Source organism: Corapipo altera, unplaced genomic scaffold (assembly GCF_003945725.1).
Source record: "Corapipo altera isolate COAL_440 unplaced genomic scaffold, ASM394572v1 69, whole genome shotgun sequence".
Taxonomy (NCBI): Eukaryota; Metazoa; Chordata; class Aves; order Passeriformes; family Pipridae; genus Corapipo; species Corapipo altera.
The window spans coordinates 3,828,768-3,844,946 of NW_020884908.1; the positions used below are offsets into that span (position 1 = coordinate 3,828,768).

Here is a 16,179-nt window from a genome sequence, read left to right on the forward strand (position 1 = left end):
TAAAGTCATGAACCAAATATGAGTATGCAGTTCATAATGAAACATAGAATGTATATATCATATCCGAAGACACAAATAAAAATGCAATGTACAAGAAAAGTAATCCTTCTATTTTATTGATTAATGTTCAAATTTTAGTTTAAATTAGTTCAATTAGTTCAAATTTTAAAACTGAATCCAGGACTGCGTGTTGCAAGCAAGAAAGTTACGGTAACAGTTCACAGGAAAACAGTGTGAATGACCAGTAGCCTAGAAAACATGTGAGAAAGTATTAAAAAAGGTATGATGTTTCAGCTTTAAGAGAACATCGGTAAAAACCAGGGCAATAACATTTCAATTAAAACAAAGCAAAACAGAGAAAGGTTGCATGCTTTATGTTTCATGTCCAGGTTTTTGCTGGGAAATTAGGACATCTTTCAAACCTTCCCAATCTGTCAGACATTTAGTGGAATTAGACTGCTTCCACAAAATATTTAAATTTCTGTGATTCTTCTTTTGTTTAAGAAAAGCCACTCTATTTGAGAAACCAGCGACAAGTTGAGTTTAGAGCTGGAATTGTTTCAACTCACAGTCAAACTTCGAAACAAAAACATAGTGACTACACAAATCATATATTTTAAGCAGTAGTTAGGTATGCAGTACACTTAGGAATTGGAACTGGAAGACAGGTTTTATTCAATTACTTGAGGTTCACTTATTGCTTGTCTTCCCACAACATGAAAGGATTTTATGCAAACAGAGGAAAACACCTTTTTCATACTCAGACTGCTATACACACACAAACCCCTCTGCCATGAAGGCAATGTGTGCTTTTAAATACAGAAACAAGGTTCATCTTGATATAAGAAAGTAATATTGTTTACAGTGAGAGCCATTGTTCACTGAAACAGTCTCCTCAGGGACCTGGCAGAGTCCCCATCACTGGAGGTTTTCAAGATGAGATTGGACAGGGTGCTAAAATAACCTCATCCAGACTCTCTTTCCCATGAAAGGTTGGATTAGATGATCTTTCGAGGTCCCTAACAGCCTGGGCTGTTCTATGATTCTAGTTACTTCTATAGATATATTTTCTAATTTCAGAAAGTCCCAGTTTAAGGATACAGATGCACAGATGGAGAAACGGAGCTTGTGGTAAGGTGTAAGTCTGAAGCAAACACCAACGTGGCAGTCACATACAAACAAACAGGGTGTCATTTTCAGTCAAGAGAACCAGAAGGAAGTTTTAAAAAAAGTACACAAAAATATATACTGTTTATCTAAGTATAAATTGGAAACAGGATTAAACTGAATTACCTCTTAAATCAGCCCAGTTTGTGTAAATGCAGATGCCATCCTACTCAAATACCTGTGGCCTGAGGCAGCGTTACCAGTCTCTTGTCAAAAACAAGTAAAAAGAAATAATGTCCAACACAAAGAACCCTTGTGCTAAAAAAAATGCTCCCTTTAAACTTGTGTTTGTATTTCATCTGATGGAGTACTTTCAACTGCAGACAGAATGTCAGAGGAAGTGAGTCTGTGAATAATTACAGACTTCTTTGCCTTCTTATTTGACGCTCCAAAAATTGAAATTGCAACTGTTGTTTTAAAAATTACTTTAAATTTTGGTTCCAAAACAAATTAATATTGAAATATTGTGCCCTGTGATGAAACATAAATAGCCAAATATAACTGTCTCAAGGCTGATACAATGCAGTTTTATCATCTCAGTGACTTACCGTGTCCCTCATTGATGAGGCCCATGTTTACATGTGCTTGTGCCTTTCTCTTCCCCCCATCAATTTTTACTAATTGAGCAGTGTTAAAGCATTGCTCATAAAAGTATTCACTTAACCATTTGTCCTCAGGGTCTTCGAAAGAGCAGGCCAAGTTAAGCTGGTTATCGTACACCTCCTCATAGAGCCCTTTAAAAACAAAAATTACAATCAAAATATTAGATTATCATCAGCCTTCAGAAACCTTGCATGTTATAGCAATGATCATATAATGAAAATGAAGAGCTATTTATATATCCACCATTCAAACACCGCCAAGTTCTCCTACACGTCCACTCAAAGAAATATAAGAGGAAAATTATAACCTTACAAATTAGGTACAATTGAAAACACATTTTTGTTCCCATTTCTGTGTGCAAATCCAAAGTTCAGTTAAATACAACACACAGACCCTGGATAAGACATTGGCTAGTTAGAAGTTAGAGTGAGCTTAAAAAAGCCCAAACTCTGCAAACACAAAGCATTAATTCTGAGAACTTTAAATGTTCTAAATAAGACTAACAAGAAAGTCTTTGAGTTTTCATGTATGCTCCCATGTTTAGTACCTTACCACTCTTAGAAATTAAGGACAAATTGAAATTGCACACCTTGCCCTGAAAAAAACCCCACAGTTCACCAAGGTATTGCTCTCAGAACAAATGTGGAAAGCAGGGGAGACTGAAAGTCACCAATCTTCTCTATGATCTGAAGTTTAGACGTCGCTCTTTATCATCTCAGACAACTAGATGAATACACATTACCCCTAAAATTTACAAAAGCACTGCCAGTCTGAAATCTAAGTAGCATTACAAAATCATCCACAAATATACTATTCACAATTTAAAATTATAGAATGAGAGCTTCAACAGAATTAGAGTTATTTCTCTCAGAAAATCACCTTCAAAAAAAAAAAAAAAAAAGGAAATCCACAAGATTTGAATTATTCCAAAACTTTATTAATTTGTGGTAGAGATCTAAAATTTTCCTGACAAATCTTATCATACTGTTTCTACCTAAATGGAATTTGAAATATCTATTCCTTAAGTGATGCTGAAAAATCTAACAGATAATAAAGTACAGTATGAACTTATAAGTTTCACAGCAAAATTTATCACTGACTAAACTAAATTAATTTTCTTTGCAAGCTCTGCTCATGTCAGATGTGAAATGGAATAATTAGCTAAAATTCTGTTTCAGTTTTGGTAGGCTACTTAGTGTGTTTGTGGCTATTACATGAATGCAAGCCAAACAGTCAGTTCTTAAAAGAATTTCTGTGTAGCTGGGTAAAGAAGGAGTTAAGAGCCACAGGTCCTGCGGCAGGTGAGAGGCTGTTTGGTTAAGCTGGACATGTGAACAGAAGTGCTTTGCTTCTGGGAGTTCTGCCATTTGTAACTTTTGCTCAATGAAGAGAGAAAAGGGGGGAAAGAAAAAACAATACTTTTGTTTGTTGTTTCTGGTTTTTTTTTTCATTTATTATTTTGCTTTCCTATTTATTTTCTCCGAGTTTTCCCCTCTACGAAGTGGCAACACCATATTCCTTTTTATAGCTCCCATTTATAGCTCCCATTAAAATATATAAAATTACGATTTTTGAACCACTTTGTTTTATATGCATTTCCATTTCTCGTATTTTAAATAACATCTCTTTCAAGAAACGAGTGTTTCACAATCTCTTTACAGTCACTAAAGTAGAAATAACCCAGAAATTACGTCTAGATTATCATCTCATCATTTGTGTCTAAGATTTTACACCAAAACATGCCAAAACATCAGCTTAAGTTTAGAAATTTAGCTTTGAGAGGAATTAATTACTAATATATAGACTTCATGTATTCCTAATCAACATTCTTCACAGTAGTGAGTTTTCATGCCTTTTTTTTCCCCCCTCAAGACTAAAAAAGTACCTCTTGGGTACCTCTTCTTCAGAACATCCAGGAGTGTACATCATATAAAAATTAAACATATAAATATGAGAAATTAAGACAATTTTTGTACAATAGCCTCATAAAAATCTCTGCAAGTGATACTGGAATGGAAGTAACAAAACTGGGCTGGGCTTAATATACATATATTTATCTGTGTGTATGTGCACAGATATACATGCCTATATTTATATATGTTTATAGTAGATATAATATAGATAATGACACACACAGCACTGTAGCATCTACTAAGAAGAAAATTATTCTAGCCAAAACCAGGACCATACACACATAAAAAAGTTAAGACATAGTTAGGATTTACACAAACTAACCAATTTAGATACAGATACAAGTTATCTGGGATACCTTTACTCTCGATGAAGAAAACCAGTTACTTCTTGGCTGAGATCCATTCATCTCATCCTGACTTAAACAACTATTGCAGCACAAGGGAGTTCTTTCAGAGATTATCTCATAAGTAAAGACAGAGGTTCCCATGACAATTACAAGCACACAAGCAAATAACCACATGAAGAGAGAAATACAAAACCTAATTATAACCACTAACATAAAGATAACAATACACATTACATACAGATTACAGCTGAGTGAAAATGAACTCGGAAGATACCAGAGGATACATACAAATGGTTGCAATAACACAGAAAGAGAAGAGATAATTGGATTGTCATTGGGGGAAAACACTACATATAGATTTGCTCCTTTGAAATCTTTGCTATGAAGTATCAAGGCACTAATGCGAGATAAAATTACGCAAATAACTTCAGGTAGTGCCCTACAAATCCCAGGAGATGGAAGTGACCTGAGGCAGACTATAGCTACTGCCACAGCTTTGATTGAATGAACTTTAATGTGACCCTCTGATGACTACCCTGCCAGGGAATAACAATGAGAAGTGCACAAAGACAACCAGTTCTCTGTCATTGTCTCGGACAGTGGCTGACCAGATATGTTGGTCATAACATAAACTCCCAAACCCAGATTTTGTAAGTCATATTGTCTTCTGGATTCAAAGTCTGATTTACCAATCAAGAAATTAATTGAGGTTATTCTGACAGTGGTAAAGACAGCATGTCAGACTTGGTAAAAGTGAACTTTTACCTCCTCAGGAGAAGAACACTGGAATAGGTAAATACAGTCTTCTATAAAATCTCCAAGAAGTAGTTTAGAATTTAAAGCTTTGAACTCTCTGATTTTGTAAAGTTCTCTACAACTGATAATAGAATACATGTGAACAAGTCATATTTATGTATCTGTTGATCAAAAAAAAAATTATCTGCAGCATTTATCAGAGAGGGAATGACAGCACTGGCATGTGATACTGAAAGAACAGAACGAAAAGTTTGTATCACAGAATGAACAGAGAGAAAAGCTTGAATCACACAAGCAATTGTAAAATAGTTCCTGCAAGACAAATTCCTGTTTTTAAATAAGAAACAATTAAGAAACCACATAGAAAAAGGTCCAGTGGCTGGATCCCATTTATCCTCCAAAAATTACATCAATTTCATAAAACATTGGAAACTAAATCCAGGTCTTCCAGAACACTTTAGCCACAGGATTGTGAGAAAGCTGTGAAGAAGGTCTACCCAAAGATGGCAGCCACAAAGAGCAAATGAAACTTGATGGAGCAGATGCTGAAGCCTGTTTGTTAACAGTTTTAGATTGATTTGAAGATCTGAAAACACATCTTATGGGCAATTATTCAACAAAGCATTTATTCAGTGAAAAGTTGCAAAATTGAAGGAAGTAACATTTCACAAAAATTAAGCAGAAAACAAATTAGAAGTCATGTAATTATGCAGTATTTCTTTTATAACATTTTAATATTTTTATGGGTTTGTAACCGAATATAAATTAGAGAAAATGGACTTTCATTTTGTTTGATCAGAACATTTCAAAGTACTTTTATTTCCACTGAAATCTTGTATATTAAACACATATGGTATTTCTTGCTCTGTATAAGGATCTCTTCAAGTGCACCTCAACTGCCAAGTGGCATCTCCCCCTATTGTGCACAACCCACAGACCCTGATTAGCCCACTGAACAAAATCTTTGTTTGCTCCTGGGCTCTTCTCAGGAACTGTTCCCTTGGCAAGCAGGGGTGTGCATGGAACAGAGGATCCAAACAAAACCACATCTGCATGTTTGTTGTGTTCAGTCAGACAACTACTAAGTAGTGCAATGCACAGGAACACTGAGGTGCAGTTTGAGTATGATAACCCCAGCAGAGCTAAAATGAAGGCAAAAAACCGTGTAGAAGGTCTGCAAGCCATACTATGAAGTTTAAGTACAACTGCTGCCACATCTGTATGATCTCCTTTGTGACAGGATGTAACAGAAGAAAGGAAAAGAAATACAATAAAGGTCTTTAGAGAACTGATGAAAACATCATAAAGACATCCTGGCTTGGTGTTTTCCTTGAAGAATAAAAGATAGAGGCAGCTGTCCCATTTTCCATTAACAAGAACTTGCACTCATTTTTAAAATACAAGTATTGGAAAGAAATTTTTCAACATTCATTTCTGGCTCAATATTTTCCACTCAAAAAACACCAGTCAGTTATTTGTTCCTGACAAAGGCCAGACGGAAGCTTTTCAACAGCTGTTAACGCTCATCCTCCAGTTTAGTTTGTTGGTTTAAGTGAGTATGACTTGATTATAACTGACCATTCACTCTTGAAGACATATAAAGGAGTGCCCTAAGGCCCATTAAGTCACTAGGAGTAATTTTTGATGTCAGAATGAGACACTATTAATGCTGGAAGTTTCATTTTTCTTTTGCCAGAGAGATCAGTGACTTAGTAGCAAGACAGCTGATGCTTTGAAGAATTCACACACAAAGAAAGATCCAGGATGGAGGCTGTTGGATCAAAAGGAAGCATAAACTGCAATAGAACGTGGTGCTGCAATTAGTTTATTTCCACCTGCATGGAAATAAACATTCATGGCAAAGAATCAGTCCCATTAGCTTGCTCAAGGCAATCCTGCCTCTACATCTACAGGTAGAGGCCCACCTAATTATTCATTTTTTTCCAGAGAATTTATTAATAAATGGATAAGCTTTTTACCAGGAAAAGAGAAAAAGAACAAATGAAGCAAGGTTTCTGTGAGTTGTTAGCATGATGACACTACCCAGTTTCAGGCAGAGCCTGTTTCCCAGAGTGTACACAGAGCACACCGCTCCCTCTAATTTATGTACTGCTGGATACATAAAGGGAAAATAATAAATTAATGTACAATCTGTACAAAGATGCTAAAGAAATGGTCAGGATACAATTTTACTAGTAAGAACAAAGCTATCTAGTGATAATGATATAAGGCAATTAACTGGTAATCTGGAAAGCTAAATGGAGACTTCAAGCCATTGGCAATGAAAACACATTACAGAAATTTTCCAAGAAATGCTGCTTCCATTGAAGTCAATGATTAATTCCACAATTGGCTATATTTGAGATGGTTTGGCTTCTTTTCTGGACAGAATCACTTCAAGTTTTTGTAAAATAATTACAAAAATAACAAAATCCACTGGTCTTTAGCAACTGCTGCGTTTTCTCCTGTGATAAAATATTAAGTGGAGAACGACAGACCTCCTTAGAAAATTAAACAGTGTTCCTTTCCCCATTTCCCCAAAATCAAGCAAAACTATGCCTCATCCAAGCAAATATTAAAAGAGGGTTTGGCATGTTTATACTCTCTCTTTTAATGCATGACCTCTCTCCATTTTTTCTTTTTTTTTCAAAATAGCATGGGTAATATGGTTATTGCAATGTTTCTAGTGCAGCCTAAGGCATAAGTCTGAAATCTTACAGAAAAGCTTTCCATTGTAAAATGCTAAACTGTTTTCAACCTTAAATACTTTGGACAAAGAAAGATTATCCAGTGCAAACACATCAAATACTCACGCTTTCTTCATATACTTTATGAAAAGACATCTTTCATAACAAAAACAAACACTAACTCATATTGTCAAAAGTTTCCTCTACACTAAAGTGAGGAAAAAAAGAGCCAAATTAGCACTTTTTTCTAATTCTGTGTGTCTGATACTCTGTAGAACAAGGGTCAGCAGACTCCAGCACATATAGAGATTGAGCATTTAGCATACAGCATGTCATAAAGGTTGAATGGGGTCAGGAACCAGGAGCAGATGGAATATCAGAAAGGCAACAGATTCAAGGTCTTAAGTCCTACTCTTCAGCAGCTGCCCCGGTGATCAGCTAATGAGCAGCATCTTGCTCTTTTGAAGGCATGTTCATACCCAAGCACAGGCTGCATCCCTTGGTTTGGCACAGTGATCTGCCAAACAGTGCTGACTGCTCAGCACATTGCAGCAAACTGTGGCATTTTCCCTGGTTTTGCTCTCCTGCTCTGGCAAAGCAGAGTCAACAGCTGAGACATCTCTTCCTTTAACTGTTCTTGAACTGTAAATTGCCTTGCATTCCCTTCAACTTCTACAACTGAATCAGCTTGCTCTACCAAGTACTGATCACATCAGCACTTCGAGGCCTCTGCTAGTCCAAGGTAAGGACTTGAACGTACATTCAATATGTAATTCAGATGTAATCTCAAGAGCAATGCTTTCCAAGTGTTTCTGAAATACTACTGAGCCAGCTGACAGTTAGGTTGACAAAATCCTCCACCAAGAGGCTGGCCTCAGCCTAAGACATGCAAATGATACTTTACAGTAGTACCTGCATACTATCAGTCATTCCTCTCGTAGAATCAGTGCTACCTAACTAATTAACTAAATAAAAGGAGCTACACAATACCTTGAAGAGATGATTCAAACAATGGACTAGCTTAATAAGCATACAGACACAACAAGTAAACTGGCAATGCATTTTAAAACAATAAGATGGTCTGCAGCAGCCAAGCAATGATTTAAAGAATCAGTTACAGTTATATCGTAAATCAGTGCAAGTAACAGCTCAAAGGTTTTAATTTCACTTCTAAATGTTTTTATCTGAGGAACAGTAACATCATCATTGTAATGAACTGTTGTCCCAGGTACACTTTACACTGGGAGCTGTGGCTCTCCAAAGGGATAGCAACAACAACCTGTCAGCACTGGGTTAGACCTTTCAAGGGCAGTTATACCTTTAAGTGAAATTACTCTGAACAGTGCAATCAGGCAGGCTATTCCATGGCCTCAAAATATAAAACTTGCCTTTTGAAAGAACCCTCAACATTTTCATAAATGTGACAAGAAATTACTGTATACATCAAATGCTGAGCTATGCAGGTACATTATTCTGGCATTTGTCCTGCATTCCTCTGTAAAAAGCCCCACAACTATACATATTTAAACAGCTAAACTACCTCTTTTTTTTCTCCTGAAAGGTACTGAAACCAGAACTAGCAAAAAGAGAGGTTAGTCCAGGATAATGATGGAACATCAAGGACTAATTAAAAACAACTCAATTTTCAGGTCAGAAACATTTACATTATTTGTATAAAAAAAGATCAAATAGGAGTCAAGTATTGCCAATACTTCTGCCAGTCTTTTTAGGATAATGCTGTACCTGGGGCCACATAATTCTGTTAGCTCTTTTTCTGAGAAGCTGCAAGGATTAATGCTAGCTCTGTAGTTTTAAGTACTTGGGAGATATTCAAATAGAACAACAAGATTAAGTTGGACAGAAGAGAGGTATTTTCTTTGCACACAGTAAAATATTGGTAATAGGCAATTAAAAAAAGACAATTCCTGTATGATTTGAAGTTTAATCAAAATGTTACATTGAAAATGAAAACAGAGGGAACATTCAGTGGTGTATATAAAGGTAATTGGTCTGTACAATGTAATGCTGGTAAACAAAATGTCACTGTTTTCAAACCCAGCAGTAAAGAAAGTAATTACTCTTTGATATCAGTCTCCACTTTGTTGTGGATGGTGCTGATTCTGTTCGAGCAAATAATTTATGTCCAGCATTGTACCGTCCTATAACTACAAACTAGCAAAACCATTAAAACATTAACATTTTCCAACAATAAACATAGAGAGCAAATGAACACTTAGATTGCTCTGTGCACTGTTGTAAGTACCCTAAAACTCTAAACCTAGCAGTTCTAGGTATATTCACAGTTAAGACAGCAACACTCTGTGATCCAAAAATATCAGGTGAGAAAAATCAAATGACAAATAAGAAAATTATTTAGTGACAGAGTAAGTGAAGTTTTCTTTTCCACTTACCACTTCTGGTTCAAAACCAATCATTTCGCTAAGTTTCAATTCATGAATAAACTTAAAAGTAATGAATTTTTTATTTTCATTATTTATATCTGCTATCTCTTTTCCAGCACAACTGTTAGCTCAGGACAGCATACCTGAGACAGGTAAACTTTCAGCTTGCCTAATATTAGTAACATCAACCACACTATGAATCTCTCCCAATTTGCTGCCCTAAATGTTACTTTCATCCTTTTAAGCTTGAACTGTGGCAGCTGAAAAGCAAATTCAGGTCAGCTGCTGTAGTGGCTGCTACATCATGGTAAGTTCCAGCTGAGGTGAACTGCTGAATGTTTCTTAAATGGTGTCAACTGGAGTTGTCAGGAGATCATAAGCCAGAGCCCCAAGCAATCTGATTAGAATCAGAGAGTAACTGGATTAGTGGAACTACTGAATTAGTGTTTGATGAGCTGCACAATTCACATGTATCTTCATAGCACTATGAGCTCTCAGACCTGCAACATGAATTAGCATCCAACCCTTCCTGTGCCAGGCGACTCACACCTCATTGCATACAAACAAGGGATTTGTGCAAAGGTTTGCATTGAAACTGGTGAAAAAAAAAAAACAAAACTACCTTGATCTAGCAATTCAGTAAAGACACTTGCCAACTCTATCAGTACGTTTTGTCATGATTTTCTTTTCTTTCATTTTAGCCAACTTTAACAGGTGAAATTGGGAGAGGCAAGGTGCAATCAGTCAGACAGCTGGTGGTACCTTGTCTCTGTGAGAGGTGAAAGACTCACAGAGGCCAGCACACAGCAAATGCTGGATTCAGTGAGAGAAAGGGGCCCTGCCTTTCAGAGTGGCAGGAACTGCCCAGCTAGCAGCACCTTGACTCTCTGGGAGTGCATCTGCCAACCCTGTTGTCACACATCAGCTTGTGAAAAATATCATGCACTGAAGGAAGGCAAAATGTTCTCCTCAGGCAGCTGCATGCAGCAGGTCCATCAAGACAAGCCATGTCCATTACTTTTTGACCATCAAAGTATTGGCAGAATGCTTCTGTCAGGGTAGTCCAAACACAAAACTCCTCTCTTATGCTCTGCAAACTAGGGGGTACCTATTCAGGTTTTAGTCATAGTCCAGACAAATCTGAAGATTTCTTCCAGTTGTGGCTGGCTAGACTTCCCGTCTAGAATTATTGGGAACTAAATAAAGAAACACAACTTTTGACTTTCATGGCACAGATAAAAGAAACATTTTTAAATGAACATTTTTTTTAAGAGCTGAAATGGTTTCTTCTGCTGTTCCTTTTTTAAATAAAGATGTCCTTTTCTACATTTCAGTTAAAAAACTTAGAGCCCAAACTCACAAGCTTTTTTTGTAGATTTTCATATTTGCAATGATCAAAATGCAAGTTGAAACAAGCCAACTACAGTGAAATCAACTCAGTCAGAAACAGGATTGCAGTTAGAGCTTTATCTGCCTCCATCCCTATAACTATTCCAACACAGAAAGATGGAGTAAGTTATGTTACTATTTATAGTAAAAGGAAATTATAAATATGAATGCTTAGTAAATAGTAGGCAATAGAGAAAATACAGTAATTTGGAGTTATGTCTTCACTAATATCTAGTAATTCACAGGTGGCATGTTACATCTGTGTGCTATATGTTATTTGACATGTTCACAGTCCTTTTTAAGTCAGTTACAAATCCAAACACAGTTAGCAGGGTATTTAATAAAATCAGATTTATAAAACTATTACTGTATGAAACAGCATTTCACCTATTAAATTTTTCTAATACAAAACCAGCCACTCAAATCAGTAGAGAAAAACCCCAACAAATAATGAAACTATTAGCAAATAATTGAGATGTTATCAAAGCTATAAATACATCAAACATTTCTGATGATGTCATAATGCACACTACATGTTTTTCCCTCTTCGTTTCCTTCACAAAACCTCTCCTGATATCTGCAGCTCCTAATCATCTGTTCTATAAATACAGCTTAGTTGACTAAGGCTGAAATGTGCTAAGATGCAGTAACGCTTCAAATTCATACATGAAACAATTTGGAAGCTTCCCCCAGGCACTCGCGGCTGCGGCTCCCGCTGCTCCGCTACCCACAATCCCCCCATTTACCTGCTCGCTGGGCTGCCTCAGCCCTGGTCAGGAAGTGGTAAAGCTGATCCAGCTTATCAGGCTGCTCCTCCAGGGACTTCTCATGCCATATGGCTGACCCAGGCCCTGCAGCCTCCCTCAAGGCATTCCACTTCTGTATCAGAGTGAAGAGCTCGGAGAAGGACTTGTGATAACCCCGTCGCAGCATGTCTATGCAGATGTTCTTCGTGTATGAATTCCTGTTACTGGGAATAAGAAAGAGAGATTTTAAGCCTTTAAACCTGTATTCTGTTCTCCACCTCACCAAATAAGTACAGATAACTAAAACAGCTTTCAAGAAGAGACCTCTGCAGTTCAGCAGCAGGGAATGGGTATGTATTTCCCCCGCTCAAAAAGTGATCTGTTATAATACGATTGCAAATGCCATACCCCAGGGAAGTAAATATGGCAATAATGAATAAATGCCTGTATATATATTTTTTGAAAACATGTTAAAAAAATACACTGGTATTCTTCAGCTGGTATTTGGTAAAAAAGGCTGTCTGATGGGAAAAAAACACCCCATGTTTACATTAGTTCATGAAAACACAATGAACTCTTAGTTTGCTTTAAGACAGTGCACAGGGAAAAATGAGGCACATTCCACATGTCAAAACAACGTACATGTTAAATAGTTTTGCTGTAGGACATGATGGCTTGGTTTAAAACGTCAAACAAATGCTACGCCAGAAACATAATCATTAGATATTATTTTGCTTCTGTTTAGCATATAACTTCAGCTGGGACTGGTTTACTGATGCAAAAGTTTGATAATTTCTCCCTAATTTTACACTCAAATGACGCTATGATGAATTTATATCAAAGTTTATCTCATTCATAAACTCTGATAAGATGTCCATATTAAAAAGTCGTGTAATCAAATATTCTCAAGAGGTAATATATCTTTTGAGGTATTATTTATGGAAATAATAAAAATATTTCTTTTACAGGGCATGAAACAATCATTGTGTCCTATTCTGGGGAAAACTATGAGTCCAATGGGACTGCCTGCAACACTAAGGTACAGATGTAAAGGTTTGCAGGCAGAGGTACCTAGTGTGGGAAAACAAAACTTTGTCCCAGTAAAATGGCAAGGACCCAGATGTGTTATTTCTATTTTGTATATTCCACTAAGTTTCCAAACTGTTTTCAAGACTGTCTTTTTAGACTAAAATCTACTTAAATTCAAATTCTCCGCTGCTTTAAAATAAATATGGAATTCTGAAAACTGAGATTTATAGTGTATGTAATAAATTCAGATGATTTTATACTAAATAATAGCCTAATGAGACTAATACTTCAAGACTGAAAAGAGCCTCTGCAGTTCTTCAACAATGCTGATAAGATGGAAGTGATGTGAAAAACTTCTTAGCTAGATGGCAATGAAATAAACAGCAATGTAAGTTGTAAGAAACAAATAATCTGCATTATTTCATATTTCACACAATCAAAATAAAATCTCTTACTACACAGATGCACACTAAACCTTCACAATGTATTTTTTACATTTCAGTTGCAGAACTGAACATAAAAATATTAAATAATTCTGATACGATATAGACTAGATAATACTGAATTTATGTTTAATATATGAAGAGATGGTTTTTGCAACTGAAAAGCACACATAGCTCAAACAGTCAAGGGAAAAGATGTTCTGCACCAGAAAACATTTGCAACATTTACCTTAGAAAAGTAAATGAGAAATATCTTTAAACATTTAAATTTTAATTTGCCAGAATACACTATATTTGACATACAGCAAATGCACAGTATATAGCTTAAAAATACTGTGAAGATATTATGCTAATATCATGCAATGTATTCTCTATTCTATATATGGAATACTTTTTTTTTCTGTTTTAAAATTCTATCTAACAAAAGATTGAAGAATATAAAATTTCTACCAACTTCCAAAGGCCTAGGACCGGATCCTACATTAATATAACTCAGAGCAGTGGAATAACAATCTGCATAGCAGGCACACATACATGCATATTTATTTATACAGTGGGATCTATATATGTATGTGTGCACGCATTAGATCATTAGATATATTGGAAGTAAACAAAAAAGCAATGCTAAAAGATCTTAACAGTGACTAACCAAAATATCATTCAGTTAATTTTTATCACTCACTGCATACTCACTGAGCACAGTGTTGAGATTCATATAAAAACTGTGCCCATGTAACATGTTATTTTCTGTAGACTGATGCATTTTACTTGAATTCAAAGCACATTTTCCCCACTAGAAAGCATTGTTAACAAACCAATAAAGGGAAACAAAGCATATAGTAAAACACATCAGTTTTAAAAATCAGTGTCAATAGTCTTTTAATAAATCCCATCCCAATTAATGAAGACATTGAAATAATGCTGAAGTAATCATTCTGTACAGAGTACATTTTTTTCTGAGGCAAAAAGAACTGATTTTAGCTTCATTTTATTAATGAAGCTATCTACTGTTTAACCCTTCAAATTTAGTAGCATAAAAATAAAAGTAATCTCTCAGTTATGTACAGAAAATATTACTACAGTTGTTTCCTTAAGTTTCTGTAATATATAAGACACAAGTGACTGATCTCACACAAACAATAAAACAGGGTAAGAGATTAATGATATCACAGGGATGAATGGTATTTGTGCCACCTAAGAGAGCTCGACATGGCAATGACTTCTGAAATCGTTACAAAGTGCTTCCAGATGAAAATTCCGGTGCCCTTTTTTCCCCCCAACAAACAGTTCTTTTGAAACGGAGGTGTGATGTAGGTGACAGTAATAAACTTTTCATGATACCTTGTGATAAACTATAAATCCTTGAAATCCTTTCCATCCTGCTTCCTACGATGTCATGAAATCTAAGGTTAAACAGAGCACCTCATGTTTTGGATAACCAAAGATTACTTGATTTGTGATATCAACATCAAAAACTGATTACTAAGGTCCCTTCCAACTCAGGATATTCTATGATCTATGATTTATTTTATCAAATCCAACTGTTAACAGTATGTTTCTACTACTGTAATAAGATTGTTTATACTAAGCATTTTGAACCTTACAACCTAATAAATTATGATTTACTAATAAACAAGCGAGTTCGTTTTTCCGCATTGCTTCCGCGCCGACTTCAGGTTTCCTTTGGACAATTATGTTACTTCCAGGAGCGGAATGGGAAGAGACTGCCCTTTCCTCTGGTTGGAGCGGAGCCGTTCAAGGGGTTTAATGGTCTCTGGGGGCATCTACTGGAAATGTGGGAAACTGCAGGCAGGACAGGCGGCAGCGCGGCAGAACAAAGGGCCCCCCGGCCGTGCCCCCGCACAGGGCACCGCGACACGGACACGCTCGTCCTGCCCGCACAGCAGCCTGCAAGCGAGCAAAGGAGTCGAACTAGAGCGAGTTCATTTCACGGTTTTGCGATGTTAAGCGTGTTTTATTTTAAAACTGAACCGTGATGTGAATGTAAACCCGAAAGTCCTCTTCCCCTTTCGCGTGATCGCGTGTGCACGCCAGGAGAAAGAGATCTCAGATGGATTTTTCTTTAAAGCAAACTAACTTCATAACGAATTCGGGAGCAGATCTCTGTATTTATGGTTGAAACAAAGCTACCGATTAATCTGGGTTTAATTAAAACCAGAGTTGTTCTGTTTGTTTGTTTGTTGTGGTTTGGTTTTTTTGAATCCATGAAATTCAACAGATGAGAACCACAACACTTATCATAGACCCAGCTGAGACTAAGAATCCTCTGCCTGGACAGTCAGCCCTGTCACTGCTGAAACCCTGGGATGTTGCTCCATGTTTATTTACACAGGCTGGGGAAAACAATGAAATGAGGTCCAAGTGGATCTGGTGAGGTGTCACACGCTTGTCCTACGTCAGCAGTTTCTGTGATGCCATATTCTGTCATAAGGTGCTGAAAAATTCGGTGAGCTTCTGTCTCTGCGTCGTGGGCGGGTTGCGTGTCACAAGAATTTTTAACACCAAATAAACAACCACCAAAAGTTAAAGTTGCCATTTTAGTGGCACCATGTTATAGGTGATGGTTTTCGTGTCATGTAATATCACATGGGTGGAAGGAGCTACTTACTGAATGTGGACCAGGGAGCTTGAAAAGGCACTGCTGTTGTTAACACTGCTTTAAGATTACCTGGATAT

General features: G+C 36.6%; 1 protein-coding gene across 6 annotated transcripts in view; it reads right to left on the reverse strand.

The window, feature by feature from the left end:
• TTC29 (tetratricopeptide repeat domain 29) overlaps positions 1–16,179 on the reverse strand; it is a 192,612-nt gene that overhangs the window by 91,974 nt on the left and 84,459 nt on the right. For all 6 annotated transcript variants that reach the window (XM_027652945.1, XM_027652941.1, XM_027652940.1 and 3 more), the window contains exons 4-5: positions 12,011–12,234; positions 1,716–1,901 (exon numbers count right to left, since the gene is read on the reverse strand). In XM_027652945.1, coding sequence (XP_027508746.1) covers positions 1,716–1,901; positions 12,011–12,234 — 410 coding nt within the window. The remainder of the gene's footprint in view (positions 1–1,715; positions 1,902–12,010; positions 12,235–16,179) is intronic.